General features: G+C 32.1%; 3 protein-coding genes across 3 annotated transcripts; 1 reads left to right on the top strand and 2 right to left on the bottom strand.

Annotated features, from left to right (window-relative positions):
* The first annotated feature begins 6008 nt into the window (after window positions 1-6008).
* Window positions 6009-7573, top strand: LOC125833381 (probable membrane-associated kinase regulator 4). Its single transcript, XM_049512519.1, has one exon. The coding sequence runs from the start codon at window positions 6187-6189 to the stop codon at window positions 7555-7557; it is 1371 nt and encodes a 456-aa protein (XP_049368476.1). The 5' UTR covers window positions 6009-6186; the 3' UTR covers window positions 7558-7573.
* Window positions 7574-15506: 7933 nt separating this feature from the next.
* LOC125833362 (cytochrome c-type biogenesis protein CcmE homolog, mitochondrial-like) lies at window positions 15507-16660 on the bottom strand. Its single transcript, XM_049512503.1, has one exon. It carries the CDS (start codon window positions 16368-16370, stop codon window positions 15525-15527), a length of 846 nt encoding a protein of 281 aa, XP_049368460.1. The 5' UTR covers window positions 16371-16660; the 3' UTR covers window positions 15507-15524.
* Window positions 16661-21002: 4342 nt separating this feature from the next.
* Window positions 21003-23673, bottom strand: LOC125833388 (ankyrin repeat-containing protein At5g02620-like). The gene is made up of 3 exons (XM_049512527.1): window positions 23296-23673; window positions 22199-22608; window positions 21003-21890 (listed from the first exon to the last, which is right to left on the bottom strand). Exons 1-3 carry the CDS (start codon window positions 23627-23629, stop codon window positions 21009-21011), a joined length of 1626 nt encoding a protein of 541 aa, XP_049368484.1. The 5' UTR covers window positions 23630-23673; the 3' UTR covers window positions 21003-21008.
* Between the last annotated feature and the right edge of the window lie 510 nt (window positions 23674-24183).

Here is a 24183-nt window from a genome sequence, read left to right on the forward strand (position 1 = left end):
ATGCATTGTGCTCTTACCATTACACTGAAGCTTTGAGATATATATCATCTAACAAGTTTCATTCCACCTTTTTCAACGTTTTTGGGAGTCATGAAATAGAAATTCACAACTTTCACAATTTTTTATGTCAATCCATGAATTTTTTAAAATATGACGGTCCAAGACTACTATGATTACAAACCTATTAAATTTTCATGTATCACATATGACCCTATCTCACAAACAAAGAAGACTAGGGGATTATGTTTTGTTATAAAATCAAGGACCTCGAGCATTGGAAACTATATCATTTTTATACTCTCTCTGTTTGATAATACTTGTTAATTATTAATTTTGCACACTTCTTAAGTTTAATAATACTTGTTAATTATTGACATCGCGCACTTCTTAAGAAACTATAAATATAAGGTAATTTTACTATATCACCTTTTGAATATAATAAATATAATGTATTGAAAATGTAATAGAGAAATGACTATAAGGATAAGTTAGGAACTAAGTATAAAATTATTTATTACTTTCATAAGGTGGACAAGTATTATTGAATATTTTAAAATAGTATAGTGGATAACTATTATTGGACGGAGAAAGTAAGTTTGAATTCAACATTTTCAAAAATTGGAAAGGCAAGACATTGTACCCTTTGGCAATGAGTAGAGTTAGTAGTGTCAAAAGTTAACATCTCAAAAACAGTAAAAAAATAAAATAAAAAATATTTTTAAAAAAAAAATAATAATACGTCTCATAGATGGTTTGACCAAGTCAATGGGACAATGTGAAATGATATTAAAAAAATCCTATAACAGAATTCAATTTTTTTTATTTTTTTTTGGTGCTAAAAACAAAGTTGTTGAGGAATGGGCAATTTCTTTAATATCTACTGCATAAAAATGTTTGTTTAATCAAAATTTTGCTGCATTGGGGTTGTGGGTTTTGCAGACACTGGCCATTATTAATTCAATTGTTTTGCTCTCTGATTATTAAAATTTAAAGCTATCTTCTTTTGGACACGAGTAAAAACCACAAGATCCTTTGCTCATTCAAACTTTATTGTATAACTTTTTGATAAATTTCCCGCTTCAAAATTTAAAAATAACAATAACTTACTTCAATCTTAAGCAATTTAAGTTAGCTCTATAAATCCGCGTTGTTAATATCGCTCAATTAAATTTTGGAGTTTTACTAATCAAAATTTGACCTCCAACATTGTTTGAAATTCTCAATTGAATCCACAATCACATGGTTAAAAATCATGCGCAATACCGACAGAACTAAGTCGGTTAGTTCAATAATAAAAATTAGTAATTATATTCAATATGTAAGTGTTAGTACATGAATTTTTTGGTAATATGAATTTTAGGAATTTTTTTTGCAAAAACTTTACAGGACCCTCCTTAATGAATTGGGGGAACAATACCTATAGCATCACCATGATTTACAACATTTTTTTACCATTTAGGGGTCACTCATCAATAATAAGATAATTTTCTCAATTTTCTGTGTGTGTTAATACGTGAATATTTTGGTAATATGAATTTTCAGATCTTTTTTTGCAAAAACTTTACAGGACCCCCATAATGACCCGAGGGAACAATACCTATAGTCTAACCATGATTCATGTCATTTTTTAGCATTTAGGGGCCACTCAATAGGAATCAGGTGATTTTCTCAGTTTTTCGTGTGTATTAGTATGAATTTTTTGGTAATATGGATTTTGGGTACTTCTTTTTTCAAATATTTTACAGGACCTTCTATAATGACCTGGGGGAACTATACTTACAGCTTTACCATGATTCACGTCATTTTTTTAGCCTTTAGAGGCCACTCAATAGGAATTAGACGATTTTCTCAGATTTTCATATGTGTTAGTACATGAATTTGTTGGTGATATAACTTTCATGAAAACCTATTTTGCAAAAACTTTACATGACCCTCTGTACTGACGTGGGGAAACAATATATATAGTCTCACCATGATTCACACCGTTTTTTTAGCATTTAGAGGTCACTCAACAAAAAATAGGCAATTTTCTCAGTTTTTCGTGTGTGTTAGTATGTGAAATTTTTAGTGATATGGATTTCAGGAACTTCTATTGCAAAAACATTACAAGATCCTCTGTAATGGCATGGGGAAACGATACCTATAACCTCACCATAATTCACACATCTTTTTTAACATTTAGGAGTCACTCATCAAGAATTAGGAAATTTTCTCAGTATTTCGTATGTGTTTGTACATTTAGTGTTTGGTGATATAGATTTTGGGCATTTTTTTTGCACTATCTATATAGGACCCTCTGTATTACTTGGGTGAACAATACCTAAGTCTCATTATTGTTCACGCCAATTTGTTTAGTATAGGGGCCACTCAACAGATTGACGTCTCAATTTTTCGTATGTTTTAGTACATAATTTTTCTGGTGATATGGATTTTGATAACTTTTTTTGCAAAATCTTTACAGGACCCTCTGTAATGACTTAGAGAACAATACATATAATTGCACCATGATAGGAATTAAGTTTTTTTCAATATTTCGTGTGTTAGTACAATAATTTTTTGATGATGTGGATTTTTGAAATTTTTCTTGCAAAAATTTTACAAGACTCTGCGTAATGACCTGGGGGGACAATACTCCATGCTACTTTTTTTAGCATTTATGGGCCACTCAACATGACTTAGGTGATTGTCTCAATTTTTCGTGCGTCCTAGTATATGGATTTTTGGGAGCTTTTTGTACAAGAATTTTGCAGGACCCTCCGTAATGAAATGGGGGAACAATACCTATACTCTTATCATGATGCACATCACTTTTTTAGCATTTAGGGACCACTCAACATAAATTAGATGATTTTCATCGTTTTTCTTGTGTGTTAGTACATGAAATTTTTGGTGATATGAATTTCGGGAACATTTATGGAAAAACTTTACAAGACCCTCTGTAATGACCTGAGGGAACACTATCTATAGCCTCACCATGATTCACGCAATTTTTTTAGCAGTTAGGGGGGCACTCAACAGAATTAGACGGTTTTCTTCTCTTTTCATGTGTGTTAGCTCATGAAGTTTTTGATGGCATGAATTTCGAAACTATTTTTGCAAAAACTATACAAGATCCTCCGTATTGACTGGGGGAACAATATCAATAGCCTCACCATGATTGACGCCATGTTTTTTGCATTTAGGGGCCACTCATCAGGAATTAGACGATTTTCTTAATTTTGTTTTGTGTGTGTGTTAGTACATGATTTTTTGGTGATATGAATTTCGGGCACTTCTTTTGTAAAAACTTTACAAAATCCTCTATAATGACTTTGGGGAACAATGCATATAGTCTCACCATGGGTCATACCATTTTATTTAGCATTTAGAGGTCACTCCATAGAAATTAGACGATTTTCTCAATTTATATATTTTTGATAAAATGTTCTTAATAAGCATTTGGATGAGTTATGTTTTTTTTTTACATAATTGGATGGAGTTATGTATATTTAAGTTTAAATTGAAGAAAAATGTGTGTTGAAATACTTCGTTTCAAGCTCAAATACTAAAGTTTTGTTTTTTTTTTTATGTAAAAAGAAAAAACTTAAGTTTAGTTTGATCACAATTAAACTACTTTTTGCAATTATTGTAAAAAAATTCAAGAAAAAATGGTTCCATGCAATGGACCTGTTTTATTGTTTTTCATTTTTTTCCTTTTTGGTGCAAGTATTCTTCTTAGTTTCCAATTTCCATATATATATTTTGCCAAGAAATTTTAAATTAGTTTATCTTTGAGGCCTTTAAATATTTCTATAACATATATTTCAGATTTTTGTGCATCAAATTTAAGTAGTAAGGTGATTTTTAACCTTTGGTCGTTGAGAGTGAAAAGCACAAAGAAATCTATTACTTTCTCCGTTTATTACACTCTCCGACTCATATTAGTTGTCAAAATTATTAAAAATAGTTCTCCCAATTTACTTGTGATTTTACAAAATTATGAAAAAATTAATTATTGTTATCCCATTTTACCCTTAATATTAAATATTCTTGAAATAAGAATAACTTAAGGTGTGTTTGGTACGAACAAAAAAAAAAATATCATCTCAAGAAAATTTGTATGTAATCTAGCGAAATACTATTGGATGAGAGGAGACAGGGAGTAAGGCCTCGGCGGTGACAAGGGTTGTAGTGTGTAAGGAATGGGGGTTGAGAGTGTTGCCCGTTGAGTGGTGGAGATGAATAAGAATGTCATTCGTGAAACTTATTTTTCCTGCTTCAATTAAGGAAGTTATTTTCCTCATTTTTAACGAATTTGTTTTTCTAGAAAAATTTATCCAACTAAAATGACAATTGAAAAATATTTTCCTATGTATCAAACACACTCTTAATCTTATTCTTTTTAATAAAGTGCAATTTATTGAAGAAAGATAAAATTAAAATAGTAAAATAATTTTTTTTAATTCATATTTTTTTTAAAAACGTACAAAATGAACTTATAATAAAAACTAATATGCGACGGAAGGAGGGGTACTTTTATCACTTGTGAATAAATAGATATTTGACCATAGAGTAAATGAAGTGAAGTACCATTAGTAAATAGTATGGAACATAGATAGATAAATGGAAAAGGGTCAAAATAACTCTTGAATTATGTGAAATAGATCACTTACATCCTCCATTATATTTTGTGATTAAAAATATCCTGCCGTTATTTCAAGAGACCACAAATATACACTCAAGAGTTAAATACCCAAAGTTTTAGTAACTTGGCAAGCCACATAGGACTAATCCCTCCACCTAAGCGTTGCCAACTAGGATTCACTATTAAAAAAAAAAAAACTAGACCATTAGTGGCGACAAAAGTCGTCACAAAATTAAAAAAATATTAGCACTAAAGGTTTAAGTGATTTCTTGCGGCAACTAAGGCTACAATAGACATTCGCTAGTAAAACCTATTTTTTCAACAAAAAAATATGATAATTATTTTTCGGTTGCAACCTAATTTTATAAAATAAATAACATGTACTATTAATATTAAAAACATCTAATATTATTATGAAATTTATCAAAATTACTTCTCGACTCAAATGTCCTACTACATAATGCATTATTGTACATTTTATGCATTTATATGACATAAAAATAAAATATATAGTATCTTCAAACTCCTCCTTAATCGATATCATTTGTGATTTTTTTTAAAACAATGAAGAAAAAAACACAAAATCATAATTTAATGCTAAAATCAGTGAAAATCTTTAGTAGCGATATTCTGGGCTTTTGTGGCGACTTTAGCTGCCGCGAAAAGTCTAGTTTTTTTAAGTGAATCCTAGTTAGCATCGCTTAGATGGAGAGATTAGTCCCACGTGGCTTGCCACATCACTAAAAATTTGGGTTGTTAACTCTTGAGAGTATTTGTGGTCTCTTAGGATAACAATGAGAACATATTTTATCCCAAAATATAGCGAAGATATAAATAGTTTATTTCATATAGTTCAAGAGCAATTTTAACCCTTTTCTGTAGAATAAATAACCAAATAAATAATAGTAAGTCAAATAAACTTTTTTCCTTTTTTTCTTTTCTTTGAGAAAGGGAGTGGGACATTGTTGTACTTGGTATGTAGGCATTCAAAAGTTCTTCCTTTTTCCCTCTAATTTCAAAGAAAATAAAATTTATGTCATCTCCATAACAATTTGTGTTTAACATTTTCAGAAAGTGCTTTTAATTTGTCAAATTACAAAAATGAAAACTACTACCAATTAATTTGGTAAGATGAATTTTCTATATGGTAATCATATCCTTAAAAAAATTGAAAAATACTTATTTCATTCTTCTTCTTTTGAAAGTTACGCACATTTGGCATTCACCTTCAAAAAGTGTGGCCAAACAAGCTATAAGCAACCTTAGCTAGTCAAGTTACGAGATATTCATATTGGTAAGAGATAACAAATCACTATTAAAATAATCAATGCTCACGAAAACTGATTCGAACACCACGACTTATTAAAAAGATAGACAAAAAAAAGTTTACTGACATTTCCTTCAAATTTTTATATGCTTTTCTGTCTTGGCATCATCTCTCACTTTAAAGTACCTCTGCTCTTCCCTCTCACATTTGCTCTACTCCCCATAAGCATCTTCACACAAACACACACAAAAACTCAGAAAACAGTGCAAAGACTCCTGTCTTTTACTCACATTAAATGGACACAAAAACTCCTCCACCTTCATCTAAAATCAAGAATTCAAATGAAGAAGAAGAAGAAGAAGATTACATAGATATGGAAGTTACTTCTTCTTCTTCTTGTTCTTCACCACAAATAAGCAGAGAATTTGAGTTCCAAATGGCTTCTATTTCCATAAATGACAAAGAGGCAGCAACAACAACATTAACTTCACCAGCTGATGAGCTTTTCTATAGAGGCAAACTCCTACCTCTTCACCTTCCTCCAAGGTTAGAAATGGTTCAAAAACTTTTTAAAAACTCAAAGATTGAATCTTTTCAACAACAAGAAGAAGATGATGAAACATTTAGCATTAGTACTAGAACCCCTTTTGATTCTTGCAACATTTCCTCATCACAAATGGTTGAAAAACTTCTTCAAACTTCAAAGATTCAATCTTTTCAAGAAAAAGAAGAAGAAAGATTTAGCATTAGTACCAAGAACTTGATGAATTCTAGGACCCCTTTTGATTCTTGCAACATAACCCCATCACAAATGGTTCAGAGACTTCTTCAAACATCAAAGATTCAATCTTTTCAAGAAGAAGAGAGATTTAACATTAGTACCAAAAACTTGATTAGTACTAATACTAGCACCCCATTTGAGTCTTGCAACATTTCCCCATCAGAGTCTTGTAGAGTGAGTTGTGAACTCAATCCAGATGAGTATTTCTTTGAATGGTCCACTGAATTCAGCACTTTTTTCAAAGACAATCATCCAAAGATGAAATCTTGGTCCAAAAAGCTTAAGTTAGTGAAACAATCTTTAATAAGCCAAAAGCTAAAGTTTTCAACATCAAAAGCATATCTCAATCTCAAGTCTTTATTCAACAAGTCTACTTGTTCACTAGATCATCAACAACAAGTTCCTAAAGAATGTTCAAATAAGTACATAAAGGTATGTAAAAGAACCCCTTTTGGTCATATTGGAAAATGTACACATTCACCAACATTAGCAAGTATGATAAGAGACAATGAAGGAGAAGGAGTTCATGAAGATAATGTCAATAGTACTCATAGAAGGTCATTTTCAGCAGCAATCAAGAAACATTCACCAACAAAATGTTTATCATCTTCTTCATCTAATGGTTCAACTTCTTCATCATCATCATCATCATCTTTTTCATTGAACTCTAATGGATTTTATGAGTTGAATTTTCTTAAGAGAAGTAGTAGTGTGACTACAGAGATTGAAGGGTCAATTGAAGCAGCAATTGCTCATTGTAAGAAGTCACAAGAGCTTTGTAATCCAAAAAGGAAATTGATTGAAGCTGAAGGGGTTCATTCAATGTCTATTTCCAAGATTAAAGCCACTGAGATTCAAGAAAGATCAGATCTTTGCAGATTTTGAATAAAGTTTTTTTTTTATTCTAGTACTGTCACAGGACAATACAAAAGTCCCCAAAAAAAAACAGATTTAGTTTCTTGTTTGAATTTGCAGATTATATGTAATTAATTCATTGTTTTAGTGTGTATAATTCCATGAGTTAATGTAATTTTTACTTCCCTTGCTCTCCCTAACTCTGAATTATGTTTTTTTTTGTTTTTTCACCCAATATCTGGAGCTCACATTGGAGCTTCAACTAAATTCGAATTGTGCACTGTAAAACCCATTCGAGAGTGGTGCTCCTAGAAAGATTTTCTCCAAACCCAGGGCTCGAACTCGAGATTTTTGATTAAGGGTGAAATAGTCTCATCACTGCACCACAACCCAAGTTGGTTGAATTGTGTTACAAAACACAATTTTATTTTTTAAATTGTGCCTTATAAAGTGTGGTTATTTTTATTAAATTTTGTTGTTAGTTGTTCATTAACATCCATGCTTTAAGGCTTAGTGAGATTTATTGCTTGTTTGGACATGCAAAATTTGTGCTTCTTTTTAATTTTTCTTTTTCAAATAATTGTTTGGTTATATATAATAGTCAATATTTACTCCAACTTGAAACATGAGCGGAGCTAGGCTATCGCAAGGGGTTCATTGAGATCTTTCTCATTGAAAACTTACGTTGTATAATGTATATACAGTAGATAGAAAAATTGCGTTGTATAGTTTTATACAGTAGATATTAAATTTTCTGGCCTTCTTCGTATGTTTGCTTTTTTATATTTTGAATTTCTTTACTGAAAATCCCGACTTTATCACTGGTTTGAAGAAAACTAATTTCTAACCACTTTTTAAAGTAAACAAACGTTTTTCCTCACAAAATGTCTTAACATTTTTCTTAAAAGCAAAATGCATGTACAAACATAACTTCAATTTTCGAACTTGAGTTCAAATATCATCAAATTCATGTTCAAATGCCTACTTAGACATGAAAAAAGAGAGGGGTAAATAGACCTTTTTGCACTCACTTAGATGGTGGAAACCTTTATAAGAAGTGATAAACTTTGTACTAAAGAAAAAAAAGAGTACTATAGAAACAACTTTTTTTAAGACATTGGCTTTTTAACAAGAGCCTTTTTCCACAACTAGATTCTGCTTCACTTTTTCTCACTTGGTTTATTAATCATTCAAGTGCTATGGACTCTGCCAATAGTAAATGTACTATTCTACAATTATTTTATTTTAGTAGTATACAAGTGAGGAATCTCTCAACTTTTACTAAAGAAAAAAGTGAAAAGCTGTTATTTTTCTTTTTACAAAATATAAAAAAGTTTTGGTCAGAGTATTATCAAAAAGTATTTAGGTTCTTTACATTTGAAAATGACTTGAGTATAAATGAAATGTATTAAAAGGTTATAAAACTAAGAGACCATTGAAAGTGGTGTTTTACTATGAATCTAATCTAACTTATATATATAGTAATATACAAATATAAATAATTTTTACATTGTCCTTGTTTGGATTGTTGTTACCTTTTTTTTTTTTTTTAAATAATAACTCTACCCCTATTTTTCTTTATAATATTATAAGTTGTATGATATTATATAATGATAAAAATAATACAATTTATTTAAATATCATATTTATTAAGACAATACAATATACTACGTACGTAGTCAAAATATAAAGAATCATATATTTTCGGTGTCAAGAGGATTCAGTATAATACATACATACATGAAATTCCCTTCGATTAAAGTAGCTCTAAACTTAATATTAATATATTTTAGCATGTTGTAACACGCGAAATATCTAATTTTTCTAGTTACTAGTTTCACTGCTTATGAAAATGAATGCTTACCTTGCACTTATCTTTTAGCCGGTTTGATATTTTAAAATTTTATTTACATTATCAATGTATAAAACTTGTAAAAATAATATAATATATTTTAAAAAGGTGGGGTGGAGGGGACCACTTGATAATGACATACATAATCCAAAGATCTTTCATGATATCATGCTCAAGTCTCCACTGACTTGACTATCTGAGAGACTATTAATAGGTAAGATTGGTTGTCTTGCAACCCTATTGAAATATGCACATTTTAAGATAATCATCATTACTAAGTCCCCCACACCCCTAACCTAACAATCTTATGTTATATGACCTAGACTAGACAATCACCTTTGGGTGTCATTATTTCCAATGAGAGCATGACAAACAAAACATTAACTTAAGAAAGTTTATTTTAATATTTGAATGGTTACATGACCTAATAACAATAATAATAATAGTTATTATTAGTATAAAGTACACTCCAACAATTCAGGTGTTAATTATATCATATCCTGAAAGTTTTCTAAATTATATCTCAAAATTTTTAGATTTTGCGGATACATTGCTTATCCGCCCAATACATAACAAAGGATACATAAATTATGTATCAGATATATAAGTTACGTATCAGATACATAACTATAAACCAAATTCATACTTATTTATGTTTGAAATAACAACATTTGTATCAGATACATTCTACCAGGGGTGACTCAACAGATCTCGTGGCCTAAGGCAAAATCATATTAAGAGGCCCTTAAATTTATTTTATAAAATCTATACACTAACAAGAAAAAATATTTTCTACACAATAGATTAATCATTTAAGACAAAAAATATCGAATTTCACACAAAAACAAAAAAGAAAGGAAGATGAGAACGAAAAATAAAAGTGATGGATCATCGATGTTAAGCTTCAAAACTCAAATTGAAATTTTAATTTGGCTATCATCACAAATAAGAAAAAGAAAAGAACATACATAACTTAATAGTTGAAGTTTTGATCATGGATAGTAACAAAAATATCCAAATTTCTAATCAATTTAAATGAATGATATAATTCATTCCAATTTTTTTTGGTTTCCCACCCGGTGTTCGGAGATCACATTGGAGCTCCGACTAAATTCGGATCGCGCACTGCAGGCCTATTCGGGTGTGGCGCTCACAACAAAATTTTCTCCATACCCAGGGCTCGAACCCGAGACCTCTGATTAAGGGTGAAGCACTCTCACCAGTGTACCACAACCCATGTTAGTATAATTCATTCCATTAAGTAGCACTCATTGGTGAATATCTAAAACAAATTATAAAATTTTCATATAATATATTGAATAAAACGAAAAGGAAACTTGTTCATAAATATTTTTGTGTTCACGCAGTTTAAGAAAATATTGAAAAAAATTCATTATGTTATCGATATATATAACTTAGTTCCTATATAAAAAGGGTAAATTTTAAAATTGGAAGTTAAAACAAATATATCAAATAATGAGTGAAAAGAGTATGAGAATTTATGAACTTATTGGTAAAAAATACTCTCAAACAAATAATAATAAAATATATACAATAACAATTTTATTTATATAAATTATATTTATATATAATAAAATTAATAATAATAATTTAAACAAATTTGGGGCCTTCAAATTTTTGAGGCCTAAGGCAATGGCCTCACTGGCCAAGCCTTAGAGCCGCCCCTGCATTCTACACAAACAAAGTTGTAATGTATCTTATAAAATGGAGTGATATATCTAGATGTTAAGACAGGGAAAGAGAAAGGGGGGATTTTTATAATTAATTCAAATAGTAGAGATTTTTAGAGATTATTAATTACGAATTTTCCCTTATTAATATGCTTCAGTTTCAAGTAAATTTGAATAAGTTATATAACATAATCTCTCTAAAACTACATAATTACACGACTTAAGCTCATTCTCAATTAAATTGAGAATAGTTACAGAACCAACTACTACGACAGTAATTATTATGCATCAGTCTCAATTAAATTTAGATAAATCATATAAATTGCTATCATTGTTGTAACTTCATATTTAAGCTCATTTCAATTTGTGAGGACGGCTCATCTCGATGTAATAGTGGAGCCAAAATCTTCATTAAGTGACTTCAAAATATAATGAGATTTAATATCTACTATATAAATATAAAAATAATTCTGAAAGTATATAGATGGCATAATTTTCTAACGAAGGGTTGGATGAACTCCCTGACAATCCTTAGTTCTACTCCTACTTATTATAAATTGACTAGACCTTGATACTTATCCGAATTTGAAGCCGATAATGTAATCAAACGAAATTATTAGAAAATCCAACCTAAACATTAGAAAGAAAAAGTACGAGAAACAAAAGATTGAAAGGTATTGATCAAATGTCTAGGAGATGTCCTCATTAACCTATTGAAAGAACCTCATATGAACTTTCATGCACAAACAAATTTAAATTCACATTACATGTGCTATGTTCCATTGTTTTGACATTGACAAATCAATACTTTAGTAAAGCTTGGATTATTCCATGAATTACAAAAAAGGTCTAGGAAAAACAAGTATATCATAGAGAAATTCCTAGAGTAATACTAGGACTACTAATATGAAAGACTAAGCGAGATAGATTTGAACTACCTAACTAACCCTGTATATTCAAGATTAAACTCATATTTTCTGCATGTATAGTAGATATTTAATCCCTTTAGCTTCTTCATATTTAAACTCCTTCATTAAAAATTATGTCTCCGCCACGACTTATATGAACTATATGACCACTATTCCTAAAGAAAATGTGATGTAAAAGAACATAAGAAGCCAAATAGGAACAATCAAATCAATTGGTAAAACAATGTCTACATTCATATTATATAGGTCATTCTCAAGATAGAAAAAGTGAACAATAAGAATCAATTGGACCCTTCATTTTGTGGTTTATTATTAATGTTCATTCTCTTATTCAAAAGTTTTTTTAAAATTCTTTAACAATAGATGTGCATGTACTTCTGAACTGGAAAAAATATGATATCTGCAGCAACAACAGTACCATTTCCGTAGTGGAGTGTGTGGTGTAATGTCTAGATTTTAGGAGATAATATAAAGCAACAAATATTTTCTTGAAGATAATATATCTGCACCAACATTATCCAAACACACTAAATATTCATGATCTTGTAGTAATTCATTATAACATGGACAAATATTGTGATATATAATTTAATTATTAAGTATATACTATACAGTTGAATAAAATTTACTTTTACAACAAAGAACCTTTAAACACTTATACCAGAATATCCTACTTCTGACTCTCCATCTCAAATTTTGTTAGAATTATTTTTTTCACTAATTGGAGCGATCAAGGGCTGAATCTTAGTGGATTACAGTAGTAAGTTCAACCTGTCACTTTACAATACCCCATCATATATTTAAACTAATCGAAGCGGCTAGAACTAAATCTCAGTAGATCGTGACAACAATTTTTTTTTGCACTTCTTTTGGTATTAATTTCTAAAATATAACAACTCATAAATACACCATGTGATATATAACCAACTAGGGTGGTGGTGGGATGCATAAGATCCATCCACCCTTAATCAGAGATACCTCTCAAGTTTGAGCCATAGGGTGTGAAACTAAATCTTGTTGAGGAGCGCTTCGCCCTTAAATGTTTACAATGTGTGGATCCAAATTAATTCAAATTTTATATATATATATATTATATAAACAAATCCATATCCAACTTTAAAGGATGATATAACTAGCTAGATTGCTCTCAAAGTAAAAAAGTTATCAATCTTGGAAACTAGAAGAAGTTTGGTGTAGAAAAATGTCAATCACAAATTTTATGTCATATCAATGTTTCATCTCATGATCCTAAACCCCAAACAATGCAAACCAAAACTGGAGACAAAGGGAAAAGAAGTTAGTAAATGAGACAACATATAAAGATTGGTTGTGATTGTAGACCATGTGGCAATAACTTTTGGAATTTGTCTTGGAGTTTTTGGCTCTTTTAGTTTATCTCATTTCAATTTCTTCTGTCCACCAAAAATCAAATTTTCAAAAAATAAAGGACAGAAAATGTGCTTGAATGCATTTGAGGAAGGCTTGAATTTGTTTTTTTGGATGACCAAGAAATCCGTCTGGGGCTAGCCTTTTAGGACCAACTACAACTCTCAAAACTCGGAGATACTGGGGCATGCACCCCTCTACCATTCTCCACTTAAATACTAGGCATAGTTCTTATGGCACTGGACTTGAATTCACAAGTCCATCAACCTTAGCCGCTTGAACCAAGTCCATTCATGTGGCTAACAACTCAAATTGAATTACAAAATAGGGGGTAACAGAACATTTGTTTACCCTTTTTTCGAACAAATGGTAATAATATTAACCATCAAAATGAATAGCAATTGTTTTTCCTATAAGAAGCTCATCACACTAGCTAGATTGTATGCAAAGTATGAAGCAATAACAGTTTTAGTATGCCATTAATAGATAGGTATCCGCAACTGTGCCACATGTATTATGATTCTTTTGAAGAAATACGGACTTTCTAAAAAAAAAAAAATGTCAGACAGGAGCATGTCACGAGATATGCACAGTAACTCCCAAGGATTCGGTCATTTAACAATTCAAGTGGTACATGAGTTGAGTTTAGAAAAGTTCGGTTTCTACCTATCTCTGTCATGCTCTAATGCTCTCCTTCCCTTTAGAACTATAAAGGGCAGTAGTAGCTTCCTTTTTCCTTTATCTACACTTTGGCTGAGCACAGATCTCAAGGAACTCTGTCCATTTGATCTAAGTCCTGATCTTCTTCTGAATTACCTATACTATTCAAAACTACGCCTAAATATAGAGCTGCTAATACACAAGTCCGAGGGGTAGGGACGTGGGTGTACAAATGGTGTATCTCATTAGGCCTACACCTAAAAAGATGAAAACATTGCACACTGGAGCAGAGAGAATGTTTTTTGAACACTAAAGGTTATGCCAGTTGCTGTCAAAACTTTGATTCTCATGCCAGATATGGCACATGATTAATGATGCAACAAGTTCTAAGAGATTTCACTTTAAACACTATTGAGTCTACAACTTTTAAGATACTCAAACCAATGATAACAACATGACTAGGATTTAAACTTTTACCCTCCGTCCATTCCGGTTTATGTGACAAACTTTCAACACACTTCTAAATTTTGGAAACAATTAGCTTTATAATTGTGCAAATGTTATGGTGGCATGTTTAAAGCCACAACTTTCAAAAGGTTTATTTGAGACCACACAAATGCTATGCCATATATATTTGAGACCACAAGTTTCAAAAGTCTTGTCTTTATTTCTTTCTCAACTCCATACAGATTTAAACTATCATATGAAAGCACATTCATTGTTGTTCCTGTAACATAAATAAAAGAATTAACGAACACAACACTTCTAGTGCTATTTCCGTGAAAGAGGTTGCTGGTATGGTTGTTGCCACCGAAAGCAAGTAGACCATGTGCAGAGTCACAATAACAACAACATACCCAATGTGAGGATAGTGCATACACAGCCTTGTTTCCAATAGACACTCGGCTCAAGTAAAACATAATAAAATCACGTATGGAAAGGAAAACACTAATGCAAAAGAGAACGGTAACAACAACACTTGAGTTAAAAAGCAAATAGACCATGTGCAGATTCATGTAAGAAATTAACAAAAAATTAACATTACAGGTATCAACACACAACAAACGAAAAATTGGAGGCGCCAATAATGGGGTTACAAGTAATGATAAAAATGCACAATAATAAAGAAACATGGACAAGAAACTCGGAACTGATTTATTCTCTATTTCTTTCTCCAATGACCTCTATATTGAGTGTACACAAAGAATTACAACCATCCAATGTCATAAAAAATAAGTACTGTCATTTATTCACTAAATATTCCAAAATTTCAAAACTGAAACCCCATTCCTCAGGGTTAGTACAGGACATAAAATCTATGACAACAAAATTCATTGTATAACCACAGTATACCAACTATATATCCTTTCAATTTTCTAACTTCCGTCAATAGTATAATCATAATTGAAATTTAACTAAACTCCATTTCGGGAAAATAATCAATTAGAAGTTTTACCATACTCTATAATTGGCTGAGCCTTACGCCCTCGCAATAGCTGGAGGCGCTGCATCATCACCCTCTTCCTCATTCCGTTCCATCTGACTAAGCAACTGCTTATTCTTCTCAAGTGCAGCTGCAACTTCAGGAGGCATATACTTCTCATCGTGTTTAGCCAACACTTCAGTAGCTCCAAAATAACAATTCCCACTTCTCGCCTTCTCAGTTACCTGTAACTTTTTCTCACTCAAGATTTCATTCTCTTTCTTCTTCATCTCCTCGGTAAATGGCTTTATAAACCCTTCTACTACAACGGAATGCCCTTCCCGAAAAAGATCTGGTAACGACCCGTCATACTTAACCAAAATATCAGTAATCAAATCAGTTATCACAAATTCCATTTCTGGGGAATTGGGTATTGGTGTTACACTATTTTCTAGTACTAATCCACCAAGTCGAAATTTGGATCTTGTAGGGTTTTCAGCATGTTTTGCTAGAGCATCTGATGGGGTTAAATAGAATACAAGTTGGTCTTGGAATTGGTTAAGGACTATTACTATGAATCCTGCTATGCAGCTGAAGGTAATGGCATAGGTCCACAGACGGCGGGTTTGGAGTTGCCGAGCTTTGGCTGCGATATCAGGCCGAGCTGAACGGTGGGATCGTGCGGGCCGGGAGAGTGTGGAGAAGGATCTGAGGGTGAAAACAGTTTGGTTGGTATTGAAATGGGGAAATACTAAGGGCTGTGACTGGTGGCGGAAAACTGAAATCAAAGGGTGAGATTTGGGGAGAGTGGCGGTGGTAGTGGAAGCGGTGCCAATGATGGCAGAACGAAGGAAATGGGAAGCTAGACGAGAAGCTAAACGAGAAGAGAGTTTCGAAGCCATTGAGATTTTGTGGAATGTATCGGCCTGTGGATAGAGATAATAAGGAGGGAATTAAGGTTAGGGGTGGGCGTTTGGTATTTCCAATGTTCGGTTTCGGTAATTCTATAATTGGTAATTGAAAATAGATACCAACTATCAAACTTCCAAAGTTCGGTCTGGTACCAGTAATTTGGTAATACCAAATTATTGGTGTATATAAGTTGAATCAGCTAAGAAATAATATGGAGAGTTGCTAATACCATTCCTGGAAATTTCAATAAGTACAAAGCCAATCCAAGCCACTATGATGCACAACTGCAATACATGAAAAATAATAATTAGATAGGTAATTGCAACCAATTCAGTCGTGATTTATCTCTCTAAAAGTATCTTCCTACTCTCTTTTCTTTTCTAATTCTTAGCTAATTCTAGCTCTCATTCTCTACTTAAATTATCTTCAATTAACTCTCCCGTTTACGTATAGAATCAGGTATGGTGATCAAACTCAAGATGATTGCTCAGTGCAAATCGCTTGGGTCAAATTATTCTTAGCTGTTGTAAATCCAATTGAGGATATTAGCTGAATTTAGCTCCATTTTACAGCCTGTTAAGTAATTGATAAATTTTCGAATTATTGTTTGTGATCATTGAAGCTCATTACAAGATCATTTGAAACAAACAAAAACTGGAAAAGTAAAAATCTTCAAATACTTGTATAAATTTCTTCTAGAGAACCAAACAATCGGAAATATTCCAAATTAAATTAGTCATCAAAACAGGAAGAATTAGAGATCTCAAACAGATTAAAAATGGTGATTTTTCCCTAAATTCTCTATTTGCCCTCTTTAGTCTTTTAGTTTTGATATATATTGGCTTGTACTGATGGGCCTATGTCACATTATGGGTGATAGCCATTATTCAATAAAGTAATGTAGTATCGAATATCAAATGGTACTAATGTCTCGTAGAGATATTATCAAATTTATGAAATTTTACTTTCCAATACCATACTGAAATTCCCTATGCGGCTTGGTAATTTAGTTTTCGGTGATAGTATTTGTTATGACCCGATTTTGAAAACTAAATTTCTGAAATCATTTCGCAACTTTGGCAATTTATTAATTTTGGAAAAAATAACAATTTTAGAAGTCGCCACTTAATTTTTCTTAATTGAATCATTTAAAAGAGGGTTTTGAAAGAAAACATATTAAATAAAACCAGAGTCGGGTAAGGGTTCAAATAATTCTCTAAGGAAGGGTTTAGGCATCTTAGAGAATTCGTTAACACATGGTTGCCCGACGGATTTAAAGTTGGCTAATTTTATAAAAAGGTTAATTATAAAAATCTTGTTTGAAACTAACAAAAGTTTTTGATACTTGTACACTCATCTTATTCCAACTAATGAAATAAGTCAAATGATAAAGTGCCAAAAACAAAAAATTTAACTTAACATTTACAGAATGGGAAAGGAGCTAACCAAAGAAGATTAATGAAAATAATTTCCAAAGAAGAGTAGGTAGAGCAGTGATAACACAATTTTAATGAAATAAAGTGCACCCAAAACAACAAGATAGAATCAGAAAGCTACTGAATTACCAAGAAACATTAGATAAGGAGAAACAATACAGTAATCTGGACACCATGCTTAAAGCCGAATTCATATCATATAAAGGTCACTGCTAGGAAGAACTTACATAATAGAGTTCAAATATGCAAACTTAATATTAAACCAAACACGAGGCAAGAACAGGTTAACAAACTTCATGCGAGAACTAATTTGAAGAGTATAAAAGAGACAACAAATCTTACTTAATGCACACAAACAACCGGGGAAAAGAAATTAACCACATGTCTAGCTTGAGCAAAATAATCAAACTAATTTAAAGATAAGAAATATGTCGAACCATGACCAATACGAGAGAGAGCTAACAGATAATCCTAACACATAAACACTCAAGATTATTCAACAATCACTATTTGGACAGAATTATCTTAAATTTATACGACCAACAAGACTTTACTTTAAAACAACAAATCAGTAGATGCCTCAACTTAGTGCTTGTAAAACATTGAAGAAATCGGCCTTTGACAGAAAACAGAGGCAATAGTCTCAATACAAAAGACGACTTCTAAGGCAAAAAACAACAGCTTAACATTAATATGAATTCTTAAGTATAACTACAAAACATATTTCAGAAGGTTACAACTTACACACCTAAACCAGATGACTATATGACTCGGCTATATCTATTTTAATCAGAAGTAACAAGCAGGTCCATAAACTAGCGAAAGAAAGGAAAATAGTTTCAACTTGAGCTAGGTTAACTTTAACCACAAGAGCGACAATCAACTATGCCAAAACTGAAATTTGAACAAAGCATCCCATGATAATAAAGAAGAGCTAGACGGAGTAACAGTAATTTGGTTGATTCAAACTATACAAGATTTAGCTGAAAACACATTTTAGGAGCAACGAAGCTCAACCTAACATTTTAGTCCAAACAAACTCGAAGTGACAGAATACATTATCTCTAATAATATGCATCTAAAGAAGGCAATGATGAGAAATCAGCAACTATATAACATGGATTTTCAAAGTCTAGAAGCACATATATAGATTTATGAACTCGACTAAGTAAAGGAATCACATTCACATCTCTGAATTATAAGAAAACAGCCATCAATAGAGCAAAATATTTAATAAACTCATTCAAATCTGACTTAACCAAGAGAACAGGATAGTGAAAACTTTTACTGTCATTCACATAAACATCACACTTATTTTAACTAATCACATTGAATCTAAAAAAAAAAAAAAAATACTAAAACAAATAACAATTCCACAATGCAACAGAAAGAAAAGACCGAAGAAAGAGCAAGAAGATTACCTGATTCTGGGCAGCGAACCGGACAACGAGTTTGACGGAGACGATTTCCACCTCTTCAACTCGAACAACCACAAAACTATTCAACTGAGAATTCCTAAACCTTTTAGGGGTACTCTCAGCTCTCAAAAGCCTCTCCCCATGAACAGTAAGAAGGAGGATATTTATAGGGGTTGAGAAATCTGAAAATCACAGCCTAGAATCGATGTGAGACTATGAGCTCGGTCGTCTGGTTTAGCGTTGATGGAGTCGAGCGTACTGTTGAGAGAATCAAAGAGAGAGAAGAGTATAGGGGTTATTTGGGCCGGGTCAGGTAATTTTGGGCCAGAAAATTGAATCTTTTTGGCCCAAATTAGTCGTTTAAGTAAGTGGACCAGCTCCTTTTAAGTGATTTTCATCAATTCGGACTTGATTGATTCAAAGCTAAATCCGAACTTGATAAAATGGGAAGGATCAATAAATTATACTTATTAAGCTTCTTAACTTCAACAATACCAAAATAATTATTTCGAAATGAAAAATCATTTATACTAGACTAACGAGTTAATCTATTTTAAAAGAAAAATGCCTACTAAATTGGGACATGATTTCAAGTAAAATGATTTCCAAATGAAAATTATATAAATCAATATATTTACAGTATATAGACATATATCTTATAGGGGAAAATGGCAAAATTGCTTTTGAAAATGATTTTCAACTTATTTATAATTTTCGAAAATAATTATTTTAAATTGTTTAAAATTTAAGAAGCTTGAAAATTAATTTAATAGTGGAGGGTCAAAATTGGGTGTCAACAGTATTCACACCTAATTTCAGTTTGGTAGTATTAAATACGAATGGTACTAATATTTTGAACTGACTAATGAAACTGCTTAACGTATTTATGAAATTTTATTCCCAAATATCGAAATACCAAAATATTATGTTTGGCTTGGTAATTTTATTTCCAGTGATTTATGCCCAGCCCTTATTTCACATACTACACTATTTTTCACTTGGACTAGAAGTAAAATGCTCATAATTCTAAGAAGCGGTTTAGTCCCTCCGTTCCAGTTTATGTGACATAGTTTCTTTTTTCGTACGTTTAATAAAGAAAGAAAACCTTTTGAATTTGGAAACGGTCAATTTTTTAACTGCACGCATGTTATGACATGTTTAAGGTCAAAAGTTTCATAAGTCAAACTATAAGCTTCAAATGTATTCATTTCTTTCTTAAATTCTGTGGCATTCAAGCATATACTCTAATTTTCCTTTTTAGTTGTCCTTTTTTACTTGTCAATTTTGACAAATCAAGAAAGGACAATTTTTTTTACTTATTATACCCTCAATTAATTAATTTTGAAAAAGGTAGAACTTCTTGAAAATCTTAAATTTTTAAATCATCCACTTCATAATTAATAGGGATAAAATGGTAACTCACTATATCAATTATTGTTTTCTTAATAGATGTGTCAATCCAAAAATGGACAAGTAATTAGGGACAGAGGGAGTATAATAGAGTTATAAAGTTGAAAAAAAACCAATTATCTGTACACATCAGAAAGGTGCTAAAATTTTCAGTAGAGCATAAAAATTTACATATCACATCCCTTGAAAAGAGGTGTGGCTCTTCCCCGGATCATGCTAACGCAGGATATTTTGTGCACCAGATTGTTACACTTCAATTATCTTGCTCATATACTACACAAAAACTAGAGCTATTGCACTGAATCTTGAAGTGCAAAGATCAAATTTTTACTACACAAGAATGTACATTGGCTAACAACTAGAACTATATAGCATATAGTTTCTTATACTGATCTTCAGGGATCTCTGATTCTGACATGATTGATACGGACCGAGACAACGTCTTGCTACTCCGAGCTGATTTCCTCTGACTTCTCAAATTCGAAGACTCAATCCGATGCATAACTACCCAGTAACATAGTGTCCCTAGTGTCGCAACCATGATAAAAGTTCCCATAAAAGTTACTGCACTTGCCATCCATCTTTCATCTTTACCTATAACGATATATGACAGTGCAAGAAATGCTACAGAGACAAATACACAAGCCAACCACATTAGCTTGTTGATAATCGCCATCATTTGCTTTTTGGCTCGTCTTTCAACAACCACGATTGATGTTTGAACAACCACAACAGCTAATGATATAAAGAGTGCAAGAGAGTCGAATATGAAGAAAATGACAAAAGGGGGTTGAGGAGCAATCCTTCCTTCTCCTATTGAGTATCCCGGAGGAACCTCCTTAGGATTGTCGGTATATTGGCCTGGTAGATTAAATATGGCAGCAAAAGTAACAGTGGCAATAAGAACAGCAACAACTGTGGTGGAGTTTATGGCGTTGTTGATACCTTCTGTGTGCATTTTGTTCAGACGTTTTGCTATGTTCTTCACTCTTTTCTGAGTTTGGAAAGTGTGCTCTAACTGATTGTGAACGTCATGTTTTATGTCACTAACAGTTTGTTTCAGTTCTTTGGCTGAACGCGTTGGTAAAGCTAGCTTCATGTTCTGTGCAGTCAGGACACCATGTTCCTTTAGAATCGCTGCTATCTCTGAATTCCGTGCTTTCTCAGCAACGTCAAGAGCAGTTTCACCAGATTTATTGATGGCATCCCACTTCATTCGTTTGTCCTTTACGAGTGCTTGAACGATCTGCACAAAAGTATTCAGATAGTTAGTTGAACACTTGACAAGAAGACTGTTCTGTGTTTTCATTTGAACATAAAAAATCGCGCAAATATTTGACTCTCTGTTAGATACAACAGAAAATTAGCCTATAGAGAAACATATGGAACTATATTAACATAAATGTGACAAATAAGTTGTGAGAAATAAACAAAGCCAGGCTATACATGTTTAGTTTATGCGCCAAAAGTCATTTTTTCTTTCTTAAACTCTGTGTCAATCAAACACCACCATATAAAATGAAACATGAGTATAACATACATATGAGAATTTACCTCTACACGGCCTTTACGCGTTGCAATATGCAGAGAAGTATTACCCTTTCCGTCAATAATTGTAGCCAAAGTAGGATCCGATAGAATAAGCTCGTTAACCACATCAACACATTGGCCTTTGACTGCCATATGAAGAGCTGTTTGTCCCTTTTTATCTCTCCAATTTAAGATCCCTTCTTCTTTGCCTAAAAGTGCCTTCACAACTGCAACATGACCATTTCTTGCTGAAGAATGAAGCGCCGTCTTCCCATTATTCTTCTGTATTGTGGCTAAACTGCTATTAGTTTCCAAAAGGAAATTGACAACATCAATGTGACCTTGTGCAGATGCAGTGTGCAATGCTGTGGAATTTGACTGATCAAATGTAACTGACAGCTGAGGAAATGCCTCCAATAGTACCTTCACCATTTCTGCAATGAAAAATCGTAACATTTTAGTAAAAGGGAAGCCTAGTGCACAAAGCATCCCGTGTTAGCAGCCACGCGCAAATCCAACCTTTTAGTATCATGATCAAATTGTCATTACTAGTTCAAGTAGAACTACATCTAATTAAATATAGAAGAAGAATCAAATTTATAAGATTTAACACTGAGGGGACTTCCATAGGAGGCACCTAGCCAACTTGCGTGCACCTCAGTGGCGGATCCACAGGAATCGAACCTGCAAACTAGTGTTTGCACAGTCCAGTACCACTTGGCTATCTCTCTTCTTTGATTAAGGTGGTTCAAAATTAATATATATACAAAAATATTGAAAATCTACCCGGTGTAATTTTTTGTCAGTGAACCCATAGCACCCACGTTGGTTCGCCCCTGATGAACCTTTACTATTCTGCTGATACAGAAAAATGAAAAAACCACAACAACAAATACTACGGTTCAATCCCAAACAAGTTGGGATCCCAGAAGGATCATGAAAAGTAATACCATGTATTCCTCTTTTTTCATTTTGCTTATTTCATTGAATGTTAGGCCACACCATTAAATGCTTATGAGAAATGAAAAATTCATAGATGTCAACATAATGAAAAACCATAATACGTATAACGCCTCAATTCCAAACAAGTTGAGATCCGCAAAAAAGAACTAAACACTTACCAAAATCACCCTGTTTAGCAGCAACATGAAAAGCATCATATCCATTTCTAGCCTTAATACTAGCTAAACCAATATCATAATACTTGATCAATTCCTTCACTAAAACCAAATCACCAGATTCAGCAGCAACATAAAGAGCATTTTCACCAGATTGGTTCTGTTTTGACAATAATTCAACCAATTCTGCTTCACCACAACAAGTAATAATCTCTAAAACCAATTCAAGATTCCCACTTCTTACAACTGAATGGATTTGTGTGTCTCCTCTTTTCCCTGTTAACTGTTTTGTCATTTTTTTCACACAAACATTTTGCTGCACAACAGAGGAATCCATATTAGCTGAAATTTCAACACTTCTTTAAAAGTTTCCCCTTTTATTTATAGTATAATAATAATTTATCAAAGTCTTTGAAGTCAACATATCATATAAATGATCTAACCAACCTTCTGGTGGTGGGGTAGTAAAATTATCTGGTTCTCAATAAAAAATCTCGAATTTGAGCCATGTGTATGTAATCATCTTTCTTAGGGAATGATGTATTTCTATTGGGATTTTCATAACATGAATCTAAATTAGTCGTGTTTTATTATGGTAATGGACACTGGTATTTCAACAGGGATTTTTATAACGTGAAACTGAATTAGTCGTGCTTCATTATGGTAACGGATACCAAGTAGTATGAAATTAAAAAGTGTACTCTAATTTTCTATTTTGTTTCTCACAATTCATCTGACATACTTTCCTTTTTATTTTGTCTAAAAAAATCACTTTTTATAATTAAAAACAACTTAATTTTGAAATTTTCGTTTTTTTCTAAATGAGATGATTCATAGAAGCACAAATATCTAATATTTATTTTAGATCACAAATTTCAAAAGTAATTTTTT

This window comes from Solanum verrucosum, unplaced genomic scaffold, assembly GCF_900185275.1.
Source record: "Solanum verrucosum unplaced genomic scaffold, falcon-dt-bn FXZP01000142.1, whole genome shotgun sequence".
Lineage (NCBI taxonomy): Eukaryota > Viridiplantae > Streptophyta > Magnoliopsida > Solanales > Solanaceae > Solanum > Solanum verrucosum.

Coding starts and splice junctions, on each gene's coding strand:
- LOC125833388 (XM_049512527.1), bottom strand. CDS start 23,629: ATGGATTCCTCTGTTGTGCAGCAAAATGTTTGTGTGAAAAAAATGACA. Junction 22,609..23,295: donor TGCTAAACAGGGTGATTTTG/GTAAGTGTTTAG, acceptor TTTTCATTGCAG/AAATGGTGAAGGTACTATTG. Junction 21,891..22,198: donor CGCGTAAAGGCCGTGTAGAG/GTAAATTCTCAT, acceptor ACTTTTGTGCAG/ATCGTTCAAGCACTCGTAAA.
- LOC125833362 (XM_049512503.1), bottom strand. CDS start 16,370: ATGGCTTCGAAACTCTCTTCTCGTTTAGCTTCTCGTCTAGCTTCCCAT.
- LOC125833381 (XM_049512519.1), top strand. CDS start 6,187: ATGGACACAAAAACTCCTCCACCTTCATCTAAAATCAAGAATTCAAAT.